The sequence below is a fragment of the Hakea prostrata genome, unplaced genomic scaffold (genome assembly GCF_041222555.1).
Source record: "Hakea prostrata isolate BN-2017 unplaced genomic scaffold, UWA_Hpros_2 contig_50, whole genome shotgun sequence".
In the NCBI taxonomy this organism is placed as follows: domain Eukaryota; kingdom Viridiplantae; phylum Streptophyta; class Magnoliopsida; order Proteales; family Proteaceae; genus Hakea; species Hakea prostrata.
This window is the reverse complement of record NW_028291169.1, coordinates 265,206-282,023: the sequence shown is the minus strand read 5'-3', so window position 1 is coordinate 282,023 and position 16,818 is coordinate 265,206. Positions and strand designations below refer to the sequence as shown.

The following is a 16,818-nucleotide window of genomic DNA, read 5'->3' as shown; positions in this document are numbered from 1 at the left end:
AAAATAGAAAGGATGAAAAAAGGAAACTCCAGATTGCAGCAATCCAATCTAGTCTGCAACTGTATCCAAACTTGCGCAAATCCTAACAGGCTTCAAGTTCTAGAATAAACACTCAAGTTTAAAGGAAAGTAGGAAACCTACTCTGACCATCTACGCTACAGAAATTATGATTTCTCAGGAGTCAACTAGCACCTATCGTACAGCAATTTTTGAATGAAAGAAACTACAGAATATTCAGCAACAAGCCAGGGACATGAGTACATATTACTATTAGCAGCAACAACTGATGATGTCAGAACTCAAAACTAAGCATGGAGCCATTCCCATCTCAGGTGAGAGAGATGCAAAATCTACTCACATGGCTAAGATGCGATTACCAATCCAGATTTTATCCGTAGGCTCCTAAAGCTTGCTCCTGGATCAGACCAGATCTAAATTTGCCAGCTTACATTTTGATGATACACTAGAAAACTTCGCAGCAACTTATGGAGGATTGGTTAGAGACACAAAGGGAGTGCCTAAGTGGCTTATGCAGGAGGAGAGGACCTGTCAGTATAGCAATGGAACTACAAGCAATTCATAAGGGGCTGAAACTTTGCATTGGTAAATGTTTCCTCGAGATATCCATCAGAGCTGACTTTAAGCTGAAAATTGACATTATATATCGGAAAGTCCAAGGCCCATGCGAAATGCTAGGTATTAAACAGAAAATCATTGAAGAAGATTCCTAAAGTAGTTTAGGCATGTTAGGGTAGAAAGAAAGAAAAAAACAACCAGAGAATTACATTATAGGTGTTCAGGTGGAAATGCACAGGGAGCCGCAGAATTCCCTACTAACAGTTGAGCTAATTATAATGGATGCAGCACAAGTTTATCAAAAATTGCAACTGGGATTTTAATCCTGCGTGAGACACCGCTCCCATGTTGGAATCATCCCCCAACCACCCAAAAAGAAAGGATTACAACCTCTGGGGTTTCTAGGAGATAGCCTTTTCCTGTACTCAATTCCATTATATAACACAAACTGTTTACCAATATAAAAGTAACAAAAACCCAGGTTTAGAGGCATTAGGAATGGTGGTTTTATGGGCTCATCAAAATTTAGAGAAGAGTATCTATCAAAACAAAATCTAGAAAAAACAGATTCTTAAATAAGATGCAGAATTGAGTTCGAGAACAGTAGGTGATTATTGTATTTGCAAGAAATTTCTCCATTCGGATTGATTGCCTACAGGGACAAGGTGGCAGAATATGTTTCCCAATAAACCACATATGTTATTCTCCTCTTATTAATTACTAGTTCAGATTCTGAAGTTTGTTGAGGTTTTGAGAATGTCTGACAAAATGGATCAGAGGGCTGACTGGAGGATTTGGGGCATTGATTCCTGCAGGTTTAACAGGGAAGGAGAGGGATCTACATGGGTGTGAATTGAGTCAATCGACTGCTAAGGAGGTGGAAACGAGGGCGAGGCAAGTAGGTGTGGAGGGGCAAGGGAGGTTAAAGGGGTGGCATGGAGTTATTTATTCTTGGCATCGAGAACCAAAGGCCATTAAGGCATGGCGCTGGAATACATGGACTAACATGCGTTGAGGGGGTGGTAGGAGCATGCTGCGACCTGATGCAACTGCAGGAAGAGGGAAAAAGGAGGGGACCACTTCATTTTCCCTAGATTAGTTAAGTACAACACATCTCATTAAAAAAATTAATTACACAATCGCACACATCACTATACTTTACGGACATTTCATAGAAATTAAGGCGATTAAACCTTTAATGTCATAAATACATTTTCCTTAAAATAGCTAGAATACAACCCATCCCATTAAAATGATCAACTGCACAAATGCATGCGTCACTATCATAGAAAAAAATTCAAGGGAAACTCAAGTTTCGACCAGGTGAAATGGGAAACCTAGGTGGGAAACTGGGAAATTTCAAAGAAACTTATGACTTTTTTGTGCAAGTTTCAACATGAAGTTTCAATAGGTTTTAGAAAGTATTTTAGGGTGGGACTTTGCATTTAAGCTAATTAGAGTATAAAGAACACATTGACTGTATTTTGCATAAAAAGTCAATTTAGATATCTTATTCAATGTACATAACATCAATGTAAAGTTGTCCAAGAAGCATAGAAAAAAATTTGATCTAAATGTCTGAGTTTTTCAAAACCGAAATGAAATACAAGGACAGGCACACAAAATGTTTTGTATTGACCGAAACGATATGAAATTTCGGTCGATACGACACGAAATTTCTTATTTTCGACAAAATTTCAACATTCGGCCATTTCAACCCATATTGCCCACTGAGATTTTAACATATTTCGACTTTTTATTTTTATTTTTCTTGCTTTCATCCCTCTGTCACCTAATTTTTAGAACTCCATTTCATTCAAATACTAGATTTGGCCCTCCATTTGTGGATTTTTTCAAATCTTGCAAGGTGAGTAACTAACTTCCTCATTTTTTTATTTTTGTTTTGTTTGTGCCTTAAATCTTCTTGGATTGCTTCCAAATTTAAGTATGATTACTTTAAAGTGTTGATCTATGAATTTGTAGAGTCAAAATTAATTTTTGGGTCTTCCTACTATTTTTTGTTATTAAAATTTATTTTTTAAATTATGTATATTGCTAAAAATATATATGTATAGTAGATGTATGAGCTTCAAATTAATGTATGTGAGAGTAGACTTGTAATGTCATTTGTATGGGGTGCAGATGGAAGAGGGAGACATGGAATAGAGTAGACTTGTAATTGGTAAAATTCTCGCTTCTTCTCATTTATATTATATACTTGAATGTTACATTTGCAATGGTTTTTTTGGTAAACTAGTAGTTTCATAGTGATTATTATGCTTGAAATAGGTAGAATGCAAGAATCCCAATACTTTTGAGTCCATATGAGGCCCAAAATTGAAGTTCAAATTTTCAAAAAAAAAATCATTAATTTTGACCGAAGTTTCAGCCTTTTTCAAGGTCAAAATTCTTGTTTCGACTGAAATTTTTTCCTTGCTCCTAGCTCTTCGAGGTCTTCTAGGCAAGCATCCTCAGCTCCTCCGTCTTTGCTTTCCACCAGCCAAGTATGAGGCTCTTGCCTTCTTAATCTCTAAGGGCACTTTGGGGCACCTATTACATTCCTATCTCCCCCTAACCAGATGAACTTTTCAATCTAGTGGTCCCACCTCCTATTTATTTCTTGCAATAATTACACCCACTCTTTTTCTTATCAGCTGTCAATGCCCTCTTGTGTTTCCAAGTAATGTCTGACATCTTCCAAAGAGTATGCCTAATACAATAAATACACACAAAAATCTTAAAAAGCACTACAAAAACTCCAAACTTACATATAAGCTTCTACTAATATTCTCCTATTTAGTATAGAATAGAAAATAATTAGTGATTTTTAAAGCCTCATCCCCCCCCCCCCTTATTGAGCTTCAATCCCCAATGTGATCCCATTATGACCGTCCAATTTCAAGATATAGATATTTTCTTGAAATTTTCATACTTTTCCAAGACCCCAAAAACAAGAACCTTCATATCTTTTAATTTAGTCATCCAAACCCCCAAGCCCCCCCCCCCCCCCAAATCAAACTTGGGGGATCATATCCCCATATTTATTACCTACATTCCCACCATTTTTTAATCCATTCTGAGTCTCCAACACCTTTTGACCCTTTTCCCATCTCAAGGAATTTATCCCATCTAAGATATTGGTAAGCCCTAATTTTGCCCAATTCAATCCCAAAATCCTAACCCTCCACAACCCTATCCCGTTTTGGGCATTGTAAAATCCCTAAATTATCCCAAACTTGCTCCATATTAAGTGAAATAAAGATAAAATAAAGAGAAATTATAATCATAGGGTAGTATTGATCACTCGCTTAGACTAGAAGATGAAAGATCTAGGTTGATGACAATAATGTACCCACATGGTACCCGAAGGTCATGTACCCCTCCCTACTACCAAAAGTGATCGACACTTTAAAGGTCTACCACTCCTGTGAAAGTGAAAACAAGTTTTCCCGAAGTAAAAGTAAAAGATGAGTAGATATTGAGACTTCCAATAGTTTTCTAATGGTGAATTAGGATCCTTGTGAAGATCCCCCTTTTGTGAATCAATCATCAGCTAACGTGATTAAGTTGGAAAGAATTCTACCAGCTAAGCAAATTTAAATTAAAAGGTTTGTAAGAATTACCAGCCAGAATTTTGATGTGTTTCCTTCAGTCAACAAAGTTTCCAACTGTAAAGGTGTCAACTGTACTGAACTACCTAGATAAGTCAATTGAAACAAAATACTGAATCAAAATGGGAGTTTCCAATACCAGAAACAATCAAAGGCACACGCAGCAATGGGCTTCACATCATATCAACAAAGATAATAAAATTTGCAGCCCAAGCATTGAGTAGAATTCATGTGATTAACTAGAAGTATAACCATTCAAAAATCATGTTTAACATTATTCATGTCAGTTGAATTTTCATTATCATTCGACTTCACTTTTCTTTTATGGTTTTCATATTCCTTTTCTTGGGGGTTGCACAAAAATAACAACTTCTCGTTGATGGAAGAGAATCTCATAGAAGCTCAAGGGATTCAAATACATTGAAACCATGGTTGGAGAACTCTTGAGATCTCACCAAAGATCTAGTGAGATATCTCTCTTTTTTCATTTAGCAAGACGAGATGGTACGCCAAACGACATGAAGTGGTTATAGCACATTAAGTCTCAAGAACTGATTCTCAAGCTGTAATTTTGATGATTGGATTATCATTTAAACTTTGAAATTTGAATGTAAACATGTATAACATATTAGACTCCTTTAACTTTTTTATTTTGAGTGTTAATGAGTATAAGATGTGTATAATAGGCCATTTTAAAGTATCACTTTGGTGTAGTGGTTTCACACTTGGGTTTTGAAGTGAGACATACATTTACATTAGATTTTTCTCTTTTTCATAAATCGGAGTTTACCAATGTGTTCGATAGGTTGAACAGCAAGTTTCAGCCCCAAGTGACTCTTAATACCCCTCTAAGTTGGGGGAAAATTCCACCAACTCAGCAAAACCTCTCCTAGATCTCTTGCCAACTCACATTTTTGAGTTAGCAAGATGGACTTTGAAATTTGAACCATGATAAAAACAACATCAACAACAAAAACATGCTCTATAAGAAGGCCAAAGCCCGAACCCCTAGCCAATTATATTATAAAATCCAGGCAGAGATCGCAAATAATCGAATTAGATATACAGATTCAGGCTCTAATCTTGTTTGTATCCAGATTGTCATCTAAATCCAACCTCTACTCAAGATGCAAGCTACTGGATTTGCCTTATTAGGCAACTATAGTGCCAAGGACATCTTTTGAGGAGTCCAAGGAAAACCAAGCATCCTGGACCTGCGTCCATCTATTCATGTCTATGACTCCCCTTTCACAATTGCATTCTGCCAACCCTTGTTCAAGATGTCAATTCTAGTTTTTAGACACAAAACTCCACTAAAATCACTTTCCCCCGTAAACCCTAAGAACCCCTCCCCAGCAGCATTTCAATATTGATCCTTTAAAGAAGTTAGTATGGCTTCATTAATTTAGCATTTTATTCAAATACCTAGAAGCAGTGGCACAGTAAACAGTTCACCAAAACACACACAAACACACACACAAAACATAAAAATGAATAAAAACCGGAATAACAGATCTTTTCCATACCTAATCCATGGTAAGGTGGTTGCTGAGATGTAATAAACAGCACTGGAAGAAAAACCATCAACAAGAAGAAAGATATTGGATCAGGCCAATCACAATACTGCTACGAAATTCTAATACAAAACATAACAGTATCTCAGTACGAAGCTCAGGTTGCAATTAAATTCAAAATTGTACATCCCGGTCAATTTTTCAATCTCAAAACATGGATACTGAACAACATAGTAACAAGATTTCAACCAATCACACCCACATGTATCTGCTACTCCAGTAACAGTCCAACCTGTCATGCATTGACATGACACAAGGTATTGGATTTCACAAATCCTAAAAAAGGGATAGGGAAGAAGATTGAGATGGTTGGCAAATTATGCGAGCTAAGGAGACAAGGTCTTATCATTTGGATCTAATTCAGAATCTGGTGATTAGCATTATTTCAAAAGTAGGAATGAGAAAATGACCTGGAGACCATTCTAAGTGACTGAGGGTGCTAATGCCTTACTGGAAAAAAGGGGTTTGGTGTCCTAAGAGTTGACTAAAGGGCATTGGTTAACAACGTAAACACAAATTCTACATCTGAGAAGAAGAGGGTAATCAATAAATTAATTCAGGAATCCAAGGTGGCTATCAATAGGGTTCGGCTCCTCTCCAGGGAGAATATCTACCAACGAGAGCCCAGTGAGTTTGAGAAGATGCCACGTGTAAGATGCTCATCTGAAGGCTATGATAAAACTCTTGTTTCTAACCCTAACTGAAACCCACAACACCGTGAGACCCGAATATCTCCCAAACCCGATTTTGTTTCCAAGTTTCCCTCCCTTCCCAAGCTTCTTTCCTTCGTCTTCTTCATCAAGTTTGCAGGTTTCCTCTTTGCTGCAATTCTCATGTCTTTTGAGAGGTAAATTTGTTTGGAAACCCTTGTTTCTCCTTGTCATCAACATCAATTGCACCAATGGTAGCTAAAAAGGAAAAAACAAAAACAGACAAGCGAGAATGAGAGGGAAAAATCTTGAAGATGTTGGGGAGAAATCTAAGATGCTGTGTAGTTGTGAACCGAGAAGGCGAGAATTGAGAAGAACTGAATACTGAAGATCGAAGAAGACTAGGCGGCTGTCTTCCTCTACTCATCTTCGACTCTCTCGTAACTCATAAGTTTATTATCATTATTTATCATTTGTTTTGTTTTGTTCAATCTTCATCCTCTGATACGCTTTTAGTTTCTCTGTTTTTTCTGTGACAATTCCGCTCCCATCTTTCGCTCTCGGACTCTTTTCTTCCTCCTCTGTTCTTTTATGCTTTTTGTTTTCTTTTTTTTTTTGGTTCCTCCATTGGTGCTGTCTTTTACTCCCAGACTCTCTTCTTCCTCCTCTGTTCTATTATGCTTATTATTGGTCTGTTTTTTTTATTTTTCGGTTGAACTTGGTTTATTTGCTTCCCTTTCTTTTTTTCCCCCCGCACCCGACTTTCACTACTGGCTCGCTGTTGCAGCTTTCCCCCCTCCTCCGCTACCCATGATTGAATCTGATCTTACATATATATATATTCACTCTGATGGTATCTTATTTTTCCCCCCTTTCTTTTATAACCTGCCACAGCTAAGGCTGCAGCTGCAACTTCTTGTTTTTCATTCTCTTCCTTTTCTCTTTTCCAGTTCGTCTAACGGTAAGCTGTCCCCCCCCCCCCCCCAAAAAAAAAAAAAAAATTCTTCCATGTCTTCACTCTTGAGGCATCATTGCATTGAAGAATTGATCATCAGCAAGCTGCAGCTCTCGGCCTTTAAAGTCTATACTACAGTCTGCATTGCTGCTGGTTGTCGCTTGTGAGTCTTCTTCTTTTCAAATTCAAAAACTACCATCGCTTGGATTTACCTCTCAAAAGGAGTGAGAATCGCAGCGAGGACCGAGCTGGTGACTTTGATGGAGAAGACGAAGGGAAGAAGCTTGGAAAGGGAGGGAAACTTGGAAACGTAATCGGGTTTTGGGAGATACTTGGGTCTCACAGTGTTGTGGATTTCAAGTAGGGTCAAAAACAGAGGGTTTTATCATAGCCTTCAGATGAGCATCTTACACATGGCATCTTCTTAGAGTTCCCTGGGCATTCCCTGGGAGATATTCTACCTGGAGAGGAGCCAAACCCCTGTCAATAGGCAGTACAACTTAATTGATCTATTCCAAGTGCAGAATTTGATAGGTAAAAGATGCCTCAATTACATGGCCAAGCATCTCACCTCAGTAATAGGTAAGGACCGTAAGGTGCTCTAGAAGATACTCCTGTTTACAGTCTAAGAACATGAGAAGAAAGAATTGCTAGAATTGTTGAGTAAAACAGGACAAAGAATATACAAAGACATCCACTCTCAAATTCTTCAGTGGACTTTGATGCCCAAAGTCTAGAATGATATTCTTCAGGAGAACTATGGAGATCATACAATAAATGTATTGCCAGATATTTACTTTTCTCTCTTTGAAAAGTTCGAAAGTGTGTTCCAAGACATTAAGAACAAGGGGAATTTCCAAGGATATACAAAAAGATATACAATGAAAAGGTCCATCAAAGCATCAACTATCCAAATCTATGAATAGAGCAGAAGAAAATGTCATGCTGCACATTTCTTGCATTCCTTCGTGTCAGGAGCACCCAAAAAAAGTATCTGGGAGGCCTTAAACACCAGCTTATCATCGAAATTTACAAATTTTTACATACCCTGGATTTCATAGTACCTTCTCCTTGTTGCTAACTCAAGAGTCCCAAAAACATGTTATAAGGGACACTTTTCAGGCTCAGGAACCACTGATTGAATTACAAGGCACAGCTCTGAATACCGTTCAGGTTACAGGACAAGCTAAAGCAAAATGAAAGATCGATCACGAATGCTATGTCTATTTGGAATTTAGACTTTCCGCATAGGTGTCAGTGTAATGACATAAGTCACATAATCATGTGTATTGAGACAGTCCAATTTTTTCTACCATTGACCAGGGCAGAATTGAAGAGTACCTAAGAATCCCACAAGGTAACAAAAAGCTAGGGAATAGTCCATGATCAAAGCAACTCCGAGAAGCAAACCCTGGAAAAAGCACACTCTTGTTAGAAGGAACGGACATACACATATGTTGAAGAGTAACAAACTTCTTTACATTTTCATATGGCAAGGACACATATAATGGATAAGGATTAGATTTTGGCATAAAGATCATATTAATGCTCTCTAACTTAAACTATAAAAAATGAAAAGGACCTCTAATGCTACAATTGCAATACCTTTCCATAAAACAGAGTATCTGCAAAGAAAGCTTCCCAACTCTCCTCTTTGACCATCTGTCGGAAAACCCAAAAAGCATATTATTATGAAAATATAACACTTTTTCTCTTTCATCCTGCAAATGTACTGAACAAAACAAATTTTTGTTTTTTCACCAAAAGGAGAAGTTGTTCATGAAGGGAACTGGATTTAATTTGAACAAGTTAACAGTAATTCATCAATAAAATTCTGTTGGAAGCCTAAATCAAGTAAAGAGATGATTCAGACTTCCTTTCACATTGAAACAAATCTGAGTATTTCTTTAGCAGAACATAAAGAACAAACGCACATTAGTTAAACCCATGGAAAGAATTTTGGCAAAATTAGGACATTTCAATGCCACGCTGAAAGGAAATGTGGGTCAAATTGGAAATGGTAAAGATTTCAATAGAAATCTCAAGATTTGTGTCCTAACTCAAAAGTTCAGAATTTCGGGGGGTCAAAGTTCAAAAAAAAGGGAATAAAAGGCGATCTCCCCGAAAAGTGCCCAGTATCTGTCACTTCAACTAGTCCTCAGCTTCTTCCCCAACCTGGCCCTTTCACGGGAGAACTGGAAGTGACGGTCTCTAAGGATGGAATAATGGTGGCAGGGTAGGTCTCTTCTGGATGAATAATGCAATTTCAGTAGTAATATTCCATTTCAGTTGGAAAATGCAGTCAGATGTTTGGCGTAGCATAAGTGATCAAGGGGCGGTAACTCATATCACAAAAGGAAACTTTGCGCAAAGTTCCATTACTATTAATAGGTGGCTCCATGATTTTTTATGGACACAGGCATCCCAGGTAATTCAGTCTTATGATTCTTCCTTATCTGCATATGGCCTTTTTTCCCTAGGTGCTCATTTTCTATAGGCTTTCAGTTTAATGTTTCTATTCAGAGGGGCAAGAACTTATTGAATCCATTGTTTGGGCTCACAACAAGTTAAAAGTAGCTCCTGCTACTCAGCCTAGAGCCTTGAGCATTGTACAAGGGTGTGCTGTAGGAGTCACTCATTACCTTCAGGGTGGAATTGCCACAACATATGGAAAGCCTCTTAGTCTCCTCACCGTTAAGATAACTAAAAGTCTCATCCAAGGATGGACGGGGTGATATTCCTGATATTTGCAGCTGAACAGGTTCAAATTCAAGATACAGCCCTCCAAGTAAAATAAGAAGTCATTCTATCTCAAGAGTTCAATACACCCTAGTCACACCTTTATAACTAGTAAGTTGAAGATCTTATAATGGCCATATTCCAGACAAAGGCCAATGAGAGTATTATAGTACTAGAGATGCTCAGATTGCTTTCCTTCATAGTAATCACTTTCGCAGAAGCTGATAAATTTTAGCAGGATCACCCACTCTATCATGTCTTACAGACACTGCCTATATAGCATTTGCAGTCTTTTTTGCACACAAAACTTCTATCAATCTCAAGCTTCATAGAGAAGATGAGTCAAGTTATCAGAATAGAGTTCTCAGTCTTCCACTCAGGGTATGTGGGATCAGTCATGGTAGAGACTTTAATGAAACCTGTAATATATCCCAACTTCCCCCTACTACACAATGATAAGTCCACAGAGTACAACCAATCCAAAAAATTGGCATTCTCCAGCTCAACAAGATATTTCTGAACATTAGAGTCAAAGCAACGGTAATCACAAGGGCAATTCTGCCGTTGCTTCTTGTGGATCAGATTGGGTTATTTCACTTTTAGTTTCCTTGTAATTCTGCCATCACTTAAGTTGGGCAGTATGGAACTTTTCTATGATTTGAAATTAATATAAATCAGGGACCTGCGATCGGAGAAGACCCACAATCACAGGCTCCTCTTCTTGCTTGCGAAGGACTTTTCCTTTATCTTCTTCTCAGTCTTTTTTGTTCTCCCCCTCTGCTCTTGATCTAATCACAGGAATCTGAATTCTATCATGGTATCAGGGCTTCTGTAATTAGGTTAAGGGTTTCACCATATTCTATTGCCTCTGGTTATCTTTCTTTTCTCTCCTTTTTCTCCTTATTTGGTGCACAGACATTGCTGCCATAATTAAGTTGTAGAATTTCTCTGAAGAGACACCTGAAGTAATCTACCATTACTACTTCTGGAGACCCAGAGGGTTATAGTTTTTATAGGACAAGGAGACCCGGTTTTGCACAAGACAGCCCCTGTTTTTCTCATTGATATGCTTTTATGCTGGTTTTTTTGAGTTGTCTGGACAACGATAAATATGTTGCTGCAATCACTGTTTAGCATCTCTACTCCTTTCTAGTGCTGCGATCAATAAACCAAAGCCTTCTACTGCTGTAATTGATGTTTGATGTTCATTGGTTAGTATCTCTAATGCTTTCTATTGCAGTGATCAATAAATTAAAGTCATCTACTGCTGCAAAATTGATGTTCAATGTTCAGAATACTACTGTTCGCCTTCATGATCAATCTATGTTTATCTGAGTTTCATACTATTACTGCCATAGTTTTGGTCCCTAAACCTGTTTACAGAATCAACTAAAACCCTGTATTTTGGTTTTCTTCTGGTGGAAGGTATCGTGAAGTTTATGCATGGTGTCATATTTACCAGAATCAACAGCAGCTTCTTATTCTTCTGGTAAATAGGAGATTACTCTGTTTCGCTTCTACTATCTTGAGACTACAGCTACTGCTATATTAAGAGTAAATTATTGACTAGCTGTCCATCATATTTGGGTCCTATATTTTTCTGTACCAGCTGCCAATTCATCTGCTGCACCTACAGAACCATCTATCTCTTCACTCTCATCTGAACTTAATATTCAGGTCACATCCAGTAAGCTAAAAGTTAGTTCCAATTATGTTTTACAGGCCCAGGCTGTTTGGGTATATATTTTGGCTAAAGGTAAACTATACTTCATTCAGACTACCCTCCCATTACTAAATATAATAACTATGAGACTTGGTCCAAAGACAATACAATAATTAAGCTACGGTCGTGGAATAGTATGGAACCAAACATCGCAATCAACGTCATGTTTCACTCTACTGCCAAGGGAGTGTGGGATGATTCGGGACATATTCCCAAGAGAAAAATAAGACTCATTTCTATGACATTGTGAGAAACTCTTTCAGTTTCAGCAATCTGGTAAACCATTGCAAGACTATTATAGCACCTCCAAAGGTATGACGGAAGAACTGAATGTCTTTTAGCCAATCACCACTAATATTCAGCATAATGAATTCTTCATTTCCAAATTCCTTTCTGGACTAGACCTTGAACACAAGCACATAAAAGGACACTCGTTAGCTGGAGAAAGCGTAACTACTCTGAGTGAGTTTTTTCTCACCTTCAGCATGTTGTTTCATCAGGGGATTCTACTCCGTCAAATATCTCTAAAGCAGTACTTCAACATTTTCCACCTCCCTAATCATACGATTGTCACACTGGGTATGTGGACTCACAATAGGGAGAGGGTACAAATGTGAGTATGCATCATTAGTGAAGAATCTACTTTTGTTGGTTCCATAACGTGCTACTGTCAGTTGGGTGTATGGGATAGAAATCTGCCATACTGACCTCATACTTAGAGGACACTTGTTACAATAATGTAGGAATTTATTCTCAGGTTCACCAATGACCAAAGTTCAAGCAATCTTAGGCCAGTCTTCTAGGAATGAATAAACACATAGTGAGTGAGAATGTTACTTGACATGGTACCCACCAGCCAACACAGGAAACATTAGTTGAAATCCTTGTGCATGATCGAAACATATATCTAGATCCAGCACCGTTTCTTAAATGGTTTGCAAAAAATTATTTTCATATAAAAAGTAGTTCTTATTGTATTTTTTTTCTTTAAATGTTCATCCACGTTTTTGGATTCGATTCATGCACATAGGCTTTCTTCTTTGGGCCCATTATAGAATGGGGGTTGGCAGTAACATTTCACATGCACAGGGTTTCATATTGTGACTGTTGGAATGTGGTATGACTATTTAATTACACAAAGAGTTCTATGGCATTTGTAAACAGACAGTTATTTAGTTATTATGTACATTAATTTAATTAGAGATTTGGATCAATTAACATATTCCCTATTAGATTACACTTCTTTGCTATTTGAAACAAAACAAGACTTAAGAACTCAAACCAGTCTACAAGCCCAGGCTTGTTGATTCACAATAGGACTTGAAAAGCCCCAGGGGTCCTCTATATAGTCGCAGCAAGGGAGGGCGGCACATAGAGCATTCTGCGTTTTGGCCTGCCACCCCACTCCCACCAAAATCTATGTGACTTTTCCACAGAAAATCCCTGACTTAGGTTTTGTGCTTTGATTCGTTAAAAGTAAGGTCTGGAGTCAGATCCAGTTGCACACTGTGTGAGTTCAAAGCTTTGTCCTAAAGTGGACAGAGGAGGAACCATTATCTGGAGAAGAAGGAATGCTTGAGGCTTTGAGGCTTGCATATCTTATCCCATTAACTTCTGCACTTTCTTTGATTAATAAGACCTGAATCAATCTCATTCCGGTGCACATTTTGGTTTAGGGATGTGATTGACTTTTGCCTACCATAAAGAAGAGATGCCCCATGCCTATGGGATGAATTTTCTTGTAGTACCATTCCCCATGGAAGAGACAGAAGATTAACTTTTTAGGACTTTGCCCGAAAATTAATGATGTAATTAGTTCTAGATCAATGGGATTATCCCTAGAATCAAGGTAGAATAAGGATATGTATGATAGTTTGGTGACTAGTGTTAGAACAGTGGGGGGACAAAGTAATGAATTCCCGATAACAGTTAGGCTACATCAAGGGTCAACTTTAAGCCCATATCTATTTGCACTGGTAATGGATGAATTAACCAAAGACATTCAAGATGAGGTCCCTTGGTGTATGCTTTTTGCGGATGATATTGTGTTGATTGATGAGACCCAAGTGGGGATTAATACCAAATTAGAATCATGGAGATTAGCTTTGGAATCAAAATGCTTTAAACTTAGTAGATCGAAGACAGAATATCTAGTTTGTAACTTTAGTCATGATCAGGCAGATGATGAGGTGGTGATACTTGACGATAAAGAGATTCCTCAGAGTGATTGTTTTAGGTACCTAGGTTCAATAATAAGTAAAAGAGGTGATTTAGAGGATGAGGTTTCCCAAAGAATTAAAGTGGAGAGGTGCGTCCGGGGTCTTATGTGATCGGCGTATTCCATTAAAGCTTAAAGGAAAATTTTATAGGACCGTTGTTCGACCAGCTATGATGTATGGTGCAGAGTGTTGGGGTTGTTAAAAAGAATCATATAGATAAACTCAGCGTAGCAGAAATGAGGATGCTAAGATGGATGAGTGGTAAAACTAGGATGGATAAGATAAGAAACGATCATATTAGAGTTGGTCTAGGAGTTGCTCCCATAAGTGATAAGCTTAGAGAAAGTCGTTTGAGGTGGCACGGCCACGTTCAACGGAGACCTATAAATGCTCCTGTTCGGAGAAGTGATATAATCCATATTGAAGGGATTAGAAGAGCTAGGGGTAGACCTAAGATAACCTTAGGAGAAGTGGTGAGAAAGGATATGTATAGCTTAGGCCTTGTATCTAGCATGGCCTCGAACAGAACTGATTAGAGGGCAAGAATCCATGTAGCCGACCCCATTTAGTTGGGACAAGGCTTAATGTTGTTGTTGTTGTTGTTGTTGTTTCCCATGAGCTCACTTTCCTAACATTAGCTCGGAGAAATACACAGAATAAACTTAACAACAAGTCCTTGAACTTCCTCAGGCAGAAACGACACTAAACATGGGCATATCATTGAATAGGAACACATATTAAGCTAACTCCAAGAACATAACTATTCTCTAGAGTGCCCCCACCCAACCCCACTCCTTTGTTGGGGGCGGGTTACACAAAGCTATGGCATCTACTTGTACTACAGTAAGACCTCCTATCATGTCATCTAGGCAGCCACTTTAGTCAAGATTTTACATGAAAACATCTCATGCATTCTCAAATTCTATGGCCTTGTGATACATGCTAATCAGATTACTCCTGCAAGACTATCAGAAAGATGGACATAAACTGAATGAAGTTGTTAAACAATTGAGCTTAGCAAACATGACCATGGCTTAAAGAGGTTCAGAATCGTGTCAAAATCCGTAAATGCACCAGAGCTCACGTGGCAATGCAGACAAAAGCCATCACAAAGAGGACTTTGATGTCACAGATTATCTAATAGTGCTGCTTTAATGGAATGCATCTTAGTACAGTGCCAACATGTGAAATTGGTCAAAATTTAGCACAGACCTGCTTCAACCACAGATACAGGAAATGGCTCCAGTCACTTTGCTTGGATCGATTCTAGAATTCAGCTATTTGATGTATGCAAGGATCATGCATCCATTTGAACTACAAGCTGTGTAGTAAGCAAGGAATGCGTTTGTTTTTCTTCAAAAAGCCCAGTTAAGAGAGGTTGAAATACTAACAGATGATAAGAGAAATTCAAAAACACTAAAGAAAATACTCATGTGTTCAGGCGTACCATACCTTGACAACAATATAAACTGTAATCGCCAATGTTGCTTGAATTTCCTGCAAAAGTATGATTTCATGGACCACAAACTTTAGTGGCCAATAAATTACAACTATAACAAAGTGAATAAATTTATTTTAAAAAATGTTGAAATTAAAGAATTAAGTCAAGAAATATTTCGACCCCTTCTGGTTGATCAAGATAATGGAGAAATACTTTTAATTACCAAGTAAGGTAATTAAACTGATGCGAGAATATTATCTCGATAATGCAAAAGATTTGAACAAGTCATTAATTGAAGGTAGAGAGATTGATTACCCAACGAAGGAGACGAGAGATACTTTCAGGTGAAAGCACTTGAGCTGCCGAGCTGCGAACAACGAAATAGGAGAAGAACAGGAGAAAATGAGAGAGGTAATACGGCTCTGAGACGATCATGTTCAGCCATGAAAGCGGCTTCTTCTCCATGATCTCCAGGTTCCAGCGATCAAACACTTTCGCTTAGCAAATATCAACTCAACTAGACAAAGTTCGGTAGTTGCATTTGTTTAGATTCATTCTTAGACGCACTAGGAGGCTGGTATTGGCAGAAGCTTTGGTATGCCGAAGGCATGCGCCATCATCCTACAGCGTAGCGTCTGGCGCACATCGAACGGCCCTGCACAATCTAACACTTATACACGCGGGGCCAACAGTGAAATTTATCCATCCATTTTCTTGTTAGAAATGGACCATCAATTTCCTTGTAGATGTTTGCCATGTGTCTCAACATCCCATCAAATGGTTGAAATCCATTTATCAGTTACATCAATCAATTTTTGATGTGATTCATAAATAGATTTCAACCATATAATTGAATGTTGGGACACATGACACACATCTACAAGAAAATGAGAAAATTGATGGTCCATTTCCTTGTTAAAAATAGAACAAGGAAATGGACTTGATATTGGTCGCGGCCAACAGGGCTATCCGACGTGTGCTGAATGCTCCAATGTGCCATAGAGGATCTTTGGCCCGTCCACCAAGCACTCTATCGTGCTGTATCAATGGTTTTGTGTGCAAAACTTGGAATGGTCAAACTACTCTAAGCCTATTGATTATTGATAAAAGATAAAAAAAAATAAAAAAATATAAGATTTGGATAGTCAATGCAAGGTTAGTAGAGTGGTAAGATTTATACTTCTCGGTGGAGAGGTCATGGATTCAACCCTGGTGGTCTACAAAGCTCCCTTTTAAGATGTAATCGAATAAAAGAAAAATTACATGATTAGCTATTTTCAGATTTCCTTTTACACAAGTTATCACCTAATACTTCAATTAACGAATCTAA

The 16,818-nt window shown here is 38.0% G+C and overlaps 1 protein-coding gene across 1 annotated transcript; it reads right to left on the bottom strand.

The window, feature by feature from the left end:
* Positions 1–4,157: 4,157 nt before the first annotated feature.
* On the bottom strand, positions 4,158–16,039 carry LOC148999074 (uncharacterized). The gene is made up of 6 exons (XM_089141492.1): positions 15,804–16,039; positions 15,500–15,544; positions 8,972–9,028; positions 8,708–8,777; positions 5,714–5,755; positions 4,158–4,273 (listed from the first exon to the last, which is right to left on the bottom strand). Exons 1-6 carry the CDS (start codon positions 15,951–15,953, stop codon positions 4,173–4,175), a joined length of 465 nt encoding a protein of 154 aa, XP_088997618.1. The 5' UTR covers positions 15,954–16,039; the 3' UTR covers positions 4,158–4,172.
* Between the last annotated feature and the right edge of the window lie 779 nt (positions 16,040–16,818).

Excerpts from the sequence above, each read along its gene's own strand:
- LOC148999074 (XM_089141492.1), bottom strand. The coding sequence starts at position 15,953 with ATGGAGAAGAAGCCGCTTTCATGGCTGAACATGATCGTCTCAGAGCCG. Across the intron at positions 5,756-8,707 it reads TTACCTTGTGGGATTCTTAG|TGCTGTTTATTACATCTCAG; the intron begins GTACTCTTCAAT and ends TTTTTCTTCCAG. Across the intron at positions 4,274-5,713 it reads ACCACCTTACCATGGATTAG|GTAGTTCAGTACAGTTGACA; the intron begins GTATGGAAAAGA and ends TGACTTATCTAG.